This window comes from Pterocles gutturalis, unplaced genomic scaffold (genome assembly GCF_000699245.1).
Source record: "Pterocles gutturalis isolate BGI_N339 unplaced genomic scaffold, ASM69924v1 scaffold41303, whole genome shotgun sequence".
Lineage (NCBI taxonomy): Eukaryota > Metazoa > Chordata > Aves > Pterocliformes > Pteroclidae > Pterocles > Pterocles gutturalis.
Window position 1 is genome coordinate 1 of NW_010124412.1, and position 7,779 is coordinate 7,779.

Here is a 7,779-nt window from a genome sequence, read left to right on the forward strand (position 1 = left end):
GCTAAAGTCCAAGCAGATGACATCCACGGACTTTCGCTCGTCAGCTCCCCGTGCTCCTGCTGAGTTGTGCTGCATCCTTCTGCTGGTCCCGCCCGTGCTTTCTGAGCCATGCGAGGAGGGCAGACACCCCATCGCGTTGCAGCAGCGGGCATGGGGAAGGGCCCCTGGGGGCTTCTTCTGGGTGCACGGCGGCTCCAGCCCCTGCTCCAGCCCGGTGCTGGGGATCTTGGCTGACCCCCCATCCCTGCAGAGGGGATCAGCCCAAGCACCGGCTTGTTGAAAAAAAGCCAGTGCCACCAGCATCCTGCGCGGGTGCTGGTGCTCCTGGGGGTTGCTGCTTTCTGACAGAGAGTTGCCCCGAGCCCAGCTGTCCCCCAGGCCCTTGCAGCACTGCACAAGGATACTATGCTGTGCTCCACAAATCCCACCGGTGCTTCTGCTCCAAGCTCTGATGCTGAGATGTCCCAGTGCACCCAGCAAGCCCAGTTCAGGACGCAGAGGGTGCTCACCGTGGGCACGTCCAGCTCAGCATGGCAGGGACAGGGACAAGCACCATGCCCTGAACACGCTCAGCCTTTGCTGTTACCTCCCCCTGCCCAGCAGATATGTGTCTTTTTTTTACCCTTGTATTTACCATGCAAACCATGGAAAAGCTGGTTTCTCACTGGGATTTCCCCTTCTCTCCCCTCTCCGCAGAGTTGTGAGAACCATAGAAGGAGCGTGGCAGGAGGATGGAGAGCCAGCTGGTGGTGAATGGCCACGCTGCCGCCTTCTCCCACCAGGAAGATGCTCCGGGAGCAAACGCCCTGCACCAGGACATGCTACTGGGCAAGCAGAAAAAAGCGACTGGCGGGGACGCAACGGCAACGGATGCTTCTCAGGAGCCCTCGGGGGAGGTGGGCAGCATTGCCGGAGTGTACGTGGAGGCTGCGAAGAAGATTCTGAGCTTTTACGATGCCACCAGGGAGCATCTTCTGAGTCTGGACTCGGCGCTGGGTCTCCTTGAGGCACAGGCGGCCACAGGCTCCATCGTGGACCTGACGGAGAGGCGGCACGTGTCGGTGGCCGAAGCTGTGCAACTGGGGCTGGTGGGGTTGGAGTTGAAGGAGAGGCTGCTCTCCGCTGAGAAAGCTGCCATGGGCTTCGTGGACCCCTACACGGAGGAGAAAATCCCCCTGTTCCAGGCAATGCAGAAGGAGCTGGTGGGGAAGGAGCAGGGAACACGGCTGCTGGAGGCCCAGATGGCGACCGGTGGCATCATGGACCCAGCCACCGGCCGCCGGCTCCCTGTGGACGTGGCCTGTGAGAGGGGATATCTGGACGAAGAGGTGAGACAGCTCCTGTCTGACCCCAGCAACGAGGACACCAAAGGGTTCCTCAACCCCAGCACGATGGAGAAGGTCACTTATGCCGAGCTGAGGAAGAGTTGTGTTGTTGATCCGGCCTCAGGCTTTCTCCTCCTGCCCCTGCAAACCACCTTCCTGGGGCTGGGAGGGCGGGTGAGTGGCAGAGACCTGCTGGATGCCGGCATCATCAGCCCTGACATCTTCAGAGGCCTCGAGGAGGGACGAGTTTCTGCGCAGGAGGTCATGGAGAACGACTCAGTCCAGCCATTCCTGCGTGGGACGAGGACTGTGGCTGGGGGCGTCCTGTGGCTGGTGTCGTCCGGCCTTCCGGCAAGCGGAGGAGCCTCTACCAGGCACTGCGAGAGCATCTCCTGGTGCCCGGTGCTGCTCTGATGCTCCTGCAGGTCCAGGCCTCCACTGGCAGCCTGGTGGACCCCATAAAGAACAAAATCTACTCAGTGGATGAGGCTGTCAGGGTCGGTCTCGTTGGCCCAGAACTTCATGAGAAGTTGTCTTCAGCTGAGAGGAGCATCACCGGGTACCGGGATCCCTGCACTGGGGAGATGCTCTCTCTGTTCCAAGCCATCAGGAAGGGCTTTGTCTCCAAGGACCATGGCATTTGCCTTCTGGAGGCTCAGATGGCCACGGGGGGTCTCATTGCTCCAGGCAGGCACCTCCGTGTCCCCATGGAGACAGCCTGCAAGTGGGGGTACCTGGATGAGGCCACAAGACAGCTCCTCTCCAGTCCCACTGATGACATGAAGGGGTTCTTTGACCCCAGCTCCAAGGAGAAGCTGCTCTACATGGACCTGCTCAAGCGCTGCGTCACGGACCCCACCACGGGGCTCCTGCTACTGCCCCTTGATGGAGACGATGGAGAGGGATCCGAGGGAACCCACCTCCTCTTCCTTGACCATGGGGCCCAGACAGCTCTGGAGAACACACTGGTGCCCGTCACTTTGGGCAAATTCAAGGGGAAGTCGGTGTCTCTCTGGAAGCTCCTCTTCACAGACTATATCCAGGGCGAGCAGAGAGCTGCTCTCGCCAGGCAGTACCTCGCGGGAACGCTCTCAGCACAAGAGCTGGGTAAGGTCATCAGTGCCACCATTGAGGAGATGGCTTCTGCTGACAATGTCACCTTCAAAGGGCTGAGGGACCGGGTGACAGCTGACCAGCTCCTGAGCTCAGAAATCATCAACAAGGATTTGTTCGAGAAGCTGAAGGAGGGAGAGACATCGGTCACAGAAGTCGTTGGCATGGACACGGTCAAGAAGTACCTGCAGGGGACGGGCAGCATCGGCGGGCTCCTGCTTCCTGACTCCCAGGAGAAGATCAGCATCTACCAGGCGAAGCGGAAAGGACTTCTAAGGCCAGGAACGTCTCTGATCCTCCTGGAGGCACAGGCTGCCACAGGATTTATCATTGACCCTGCAGCCAACAAACGGTATTCGGTGGACGAGGCATTACAAGCCAATGTCATCGGCCCAGATGTCTATGACAAGCTTCTGACTGCAGAGAAATCTGTCACCGGCTACAGAGATCCTTACACGGGCGACAAGATCTCCCTCTTCCAGGCCATGCAGAAGGACCTCATTGTCAAGGAGCACGGCATCCGCCTGCTGGAGGCCCAGATTGCCACCGGTGGCATTGCCATCGCCGCCCCCGGGCCCACCCCCCGCCCCCCCGTGGAGGGGGCCTACCGGCGCGGCTACTTCGACAAGAAGATGAACTTGATCCTTTCTGACCCCAGCGACGACACCAAGGGCTTCTTCGACCCCAACACCCACGAGAACCTCACCTACCTGCAGCTGAAGGAGAAGTGCATCACGGAGCCATCCACCGGGCTCTGCCTCCTTCCTCTCAACAGCAGGAAGCCCCAGTTCATCGATGAGGCCACCAGACGGCTGTTCAGGAGCTCCTGGCTGCCCGTCAGGTTTGGGCGATTGCGGGGGGAGAAGGTCTCTGTGTGGGACCTGCTGAACTCTGAGTACTTCAGCGAGGGAAGGCGTCGGGAGATCTTCAACCACTACCAGCTGCGGAAGCTCACGCTGGAGCAAATTCAGATCATGTTGGAGGAGGAAATGAAAAAATGGGCCCCCATCAAGTTCCCAGCCATGAGAGGTAGCGTCAGTGCCTACCACCTGATGGAAACGGGTGTCATCGACAAGGCCCTGTTTGAGAAGGTGCTGGAGGGGTCTGTCACGCCGGAGGAAGTCCTGCACATGGACTCTGTCCGAAAGTACCTCTATGGCTCCGGCAGCATCGGTGGGATTGTCCTCCAGCCGTCAAACCAGAGGATGAGCTTTTACGAGGCCTTGAAGAAAAACCTCATGGTGCCAGGAGTAGCCCTCCCACTGCTGGAGGCCCAGGCGGCCACAGGCTTCATCATTGACCCCGTGAACAACCAGAAGCTGTGTGTGGATGATGCCGTCAAGGAGGGAGTCATTGGGCCGGAAGTCCACGAGAAGCTGCAACAGGCGGAAGGGGCTGTCACGGGCTATAAAGACCCTTACACGGGCAAGAAGATCTCCCTCTTCCAGGCGATGAAGAAGGGGCTGATTGCTGACAAACAGGCCATGCAGCTGATGGAGGTGCAGATGGCTACAGGAGGCATCATTGACCCAACGTGTGGCCACTACGTCCCTGTAGAAGCTGCCCAGGAGCGAGGGTGCCTGGATGAAGACACCAGCAAGGCCCTTTCCAAGCCCAGTGACGACAACAGAGCCTTCTGCGTCCCAGACAGCAAAGAGACTGTCACCTACGCCGAGCTAATCCAGCGCTGCCAGAAGGACGAGATCTCCGGTTTTCACTTGCTGCCTGTGACACAGATGGCAGCTCCTGCCTACACTGACGAACAAATCCAACGGATTTTTAAGGAGACCATCGTGAAGGAAAAAGGGGTGTCCCTCTGGGAGCTGATCCACTCTGGGTACTTCACAGAGCAGCAGAGGAGTGACTTCATGGAGAGGTTCCGGTCCGAGGAGATGTTGCTGCAGCAGCTGGTGGCTCTTGTGCTCAGGCTGGTCGGGGAGATGGAGATGAAAGCCCGCACCCATGTTGCCTTGGAGGGCTTGCGGGGCAGCGTCCCTGTGGTCTGGCTGCTGGATGCCGGCATCATCACCAATAAGATGTTTGAAGAACTGGCTCAGGGCGTAAGAACTCCTGAGGAAGTGGCTGCGATGGAGAGTGTGAAGAGGTACCTGCAGGGCACCGGCAGCATCGCTGGTGTCTTCATAGAGGCATCCAGGAAGAAGATGAGCTTTTATGATGCCATGAAAAATTATCTCCTCCTCCCCGGGGCTGCTCTGAGGCTGCTGGAAGCTCAGGCAGCCACCGGATACCTGATTGACCCAGCGACAAACCAGAGACTGAGCGTGAGGGACGCTGTGAAAGCAGAGGTTGTTGGGGAAGAGCTAACCGAGAAGCTCCTGCTGGCTGAGAGAGCAGTGACCGGCTACACAGACCCCTACACGGGGAGCTCCATCTCACTGTGCCAAGCCCTCCGGAAAGAGCTGGTTCCCCTGGAAGATGCTGTTCCCTTGCTGGAGGCCCAGATGGCCACAGGAGGGGTCATCGATCCCATTCACCACCATCATCTTCCTCTCCGAGCTGCATTCAAGTACAGCTTCTACGACGAGGAGCTGAACCAAACCCTCTCCCAGCTGAATGACAGCACCAGAGTCTTTTTCGATCCAAACACAAAGGAGAATGTGACCTACCAACAGCTGAAGGACCGGTGCATCCACGAGGCTGAGTCAGGTCTCTGGCTCCTTCCTCTGTCGGAAGACGTGATGTTCTGCGTGGATGAGCAAACCATGGATGTGCTGAAATTGGTGATGGTTTGTGTCAACATCGGGCGGTTCAAAGGGCAGACAGTGTCAGTCTGGGACCTCCTGAACTCCGAATACCTCTCAGACAGCAAGAGAAGGGAGTTGGTGCAGAAGTATAAAGACAAGAAGACTGAAGTGCTACAGGAAATCATAACAATTGTCACCACGATCATCAACGAGACTGAGACACAAGGCAGGAAGTTTGGATTCAAGGGCCTGAGGAAAAGAGTATCTGCCAGTGACCTCTTCCAGTCGCAACTGATAGACAAAAAAACCCTCGATGAGCTCAACCAGGGGAAGAAAACAGTCAAAGAAGTCACTGAAATGGACTCTGTCCGCAGGTACCTGGAGGGCAGCAACTTCATCGCAGGGGTCCTTATCCAGCCAAGCAAGGAGAAGATGACCATCTACCAGGCCATGAGGAAGGGCATCCTGAGGCCGGGGACGGCCCTGGTTCTGCTGGAGGCGCAGGCTGCCACCGGCTACATCATTGACCCGGAGAAAAACAAGAAGTTTTCGGTGGAGGAAGCATTCACAGCAGGACTAATTGGAGGGGAGATTTTTGAGAAGCTACTCTGTGCTGAAAGAGCTGTGACGGGCTACACGGACCCCTACACAAAAGCTCCGATGTCCCTGTTTGAAGCTATGAACCAGGGACTGATTGTGAAGAGCCACGGCATCCGCCTGCTGGAGGCCCAGATTGCCACCGGTGGCATCATCGACCCCGTGCACAGCCACCGCATCCCCGTGGAGGTGGCCTACCGGCGCGGCTACTTCAACCAGGAGATGAACCAGATCCTCTGCGACCCCAGCGACGACACCAAGGGCTTCTTCGACCCCAACACCCACGAGAACCTCACCTACATGCAGCTCCTTGAGAGATGTGTCCAAGATCCAGAGACTGGGCTGCACATGCTACAAGTTGTACAAGAAGGAGGAAAATACTTCTACATCGATGAGGTGACCAAACAGGTTTTGCGCTCGCAGCCCCTTAAAGTGAAAGTTGGAAAGTTTAAGGATCAAACAGTTTCCGTCTGGGAAGTTCTCTGCTCTCATTACATCTCCCAGCAGAAAAAGAAAGAACTGGTGATGCAGTACAAATGCAAAACCCTCGCCCTGGAAGATATGATAGCCCTCATCCTCCAGATAATTGAGGACACAGAGCAAAGAGCAGAAGCCCTCAAGGTTAAAGGGCTCCGGGGGGATGTCTCAATATCAGAACTGTATAACTCTGAGATAATTGACAAGAAAACTCTGGATCAGCTGCAGGATGGGAGCCTCACGCTTGCCAGCTTCACAAAGAGGGACACCATCAAAAGGTACTTGGACGGTACCGGATGCATCGCCGGGGTTCTGCTCCCATCAAGAAAAGAGAAGATGACCATCTACCAGGCCCTGAAGAAGGGGCTCCTCACAGAGCAATGTGCGCTGGGTCTGCTGGAAGCGCAGGCTGCCACCGGCTTCCTCGTTGACCCGCTGGCCAACAAGAAGCTCACTGTGGACGAGGCCGTCTCCTGCGGCCTGGTGGGCAGCGAGCTGCACGAGAAGCTCCTGTCGGCAGAGAAAGCTGTGACTGGCTACACAGAACCACACACAGGAAATAAAATATCCCTCTTCCAGGCCATACAGCAAAAGATAACAGACAAGGAGCACGGCATCCGCCTGCTGGAGGCCCAGCTTGCCACTGGTGGCATCATCGACACCGTGCACAGCCACCGCCTCCCCGTGGAGGTGGCCTACCAGCGTGGCTACTTGGATGATGATATGTTTCTCCGACTTTCTGATCCAGATCATGGCAGCAAAGGTTTTACAGACCCAAACACTCACGAGAAAATCAGTTACAGCCAGCTACTACAGAGATGTTCCAAAGACAGAGACACTGGACTGTACCTGCTGCAGGTCATGGAGAAAGAAGACGAGTATTTCTACATCGATGAGCAAACAAAAAAAGCCCTGCTGTCTACAACAGTGCAAGTGTCCGTTGGAAAATACAAAGGACAAGTACTGTCACTGTGGGAACTTCTCTGCTCTGAGTACATCACAGAAGAGAAAAGAAAAGAACTGGTGAAAAAATACAAAGAGGAATCCCATCGCATCCTGCAAGGAATCATTGATATCATACTCAATATCATTAAAGAAAAAGAAGAGGACAGAAGTGATGTCTGGTTCCAGGGACTCAGACAACAGATAACAGCATCAGAACTTCTCAGTGCACAGATAATTACAGAGGAAACAATGGAAAAGCTCCAGGAAGGAAAAGAGACGGCACAAGAAATAGCACAAATGGAAAGTGTGAAAAGATACCTTGAGGGAACGGGCTGCATCGCCGGCGTGCTGGTGCCCTCCAAGGCTGACCCCGCCAAGATGGAGAAGATGACCATCTACCAGGCCATGTGGAAGGGCATCCTGAGACCAGGGACAGCTCTGGTGCTGCTGGAGGCGCAGGCTGCCACCGGCTTCCTCGTTGACCCGCTGGCCAACAAGAAGCTCTCTGTGGACGAGGCTGTCTCCTGTGGCCTGGTGGGCAGCGAGCTACAAAGAAAACTACTTTCTGCAGAAAAAGCTGTGACAGGCTACACTGACCCTTGCACAGGACAAAAGAT

The 7,779-nt window shown here is 56.3% G+C and overlaps 1 protein-coding gene across 1 annotated transcript; it reads left to right on the top strand.

Moving 5' to 3' along the window:
- Positions 1–731: 731 nt before the first annotated feature.
- LOC104465273 (epiplakin-like) lies at positions 732–7,771 on the top strand (the record flags this gene model as incomplete). The annotated part of the gene is made up of 3 exons (XM_010078250.1): positions 732–1,676; positions 1,751–4,165; positions 5,363–7,771. Coding segments are annotated over exons 1-3 (5,769 nt in total), but the record flags the coding sequence as incomplete, so codon positions are not given.
- Positions 7,772–7,779: the final 8 nt, after the last annotated feature.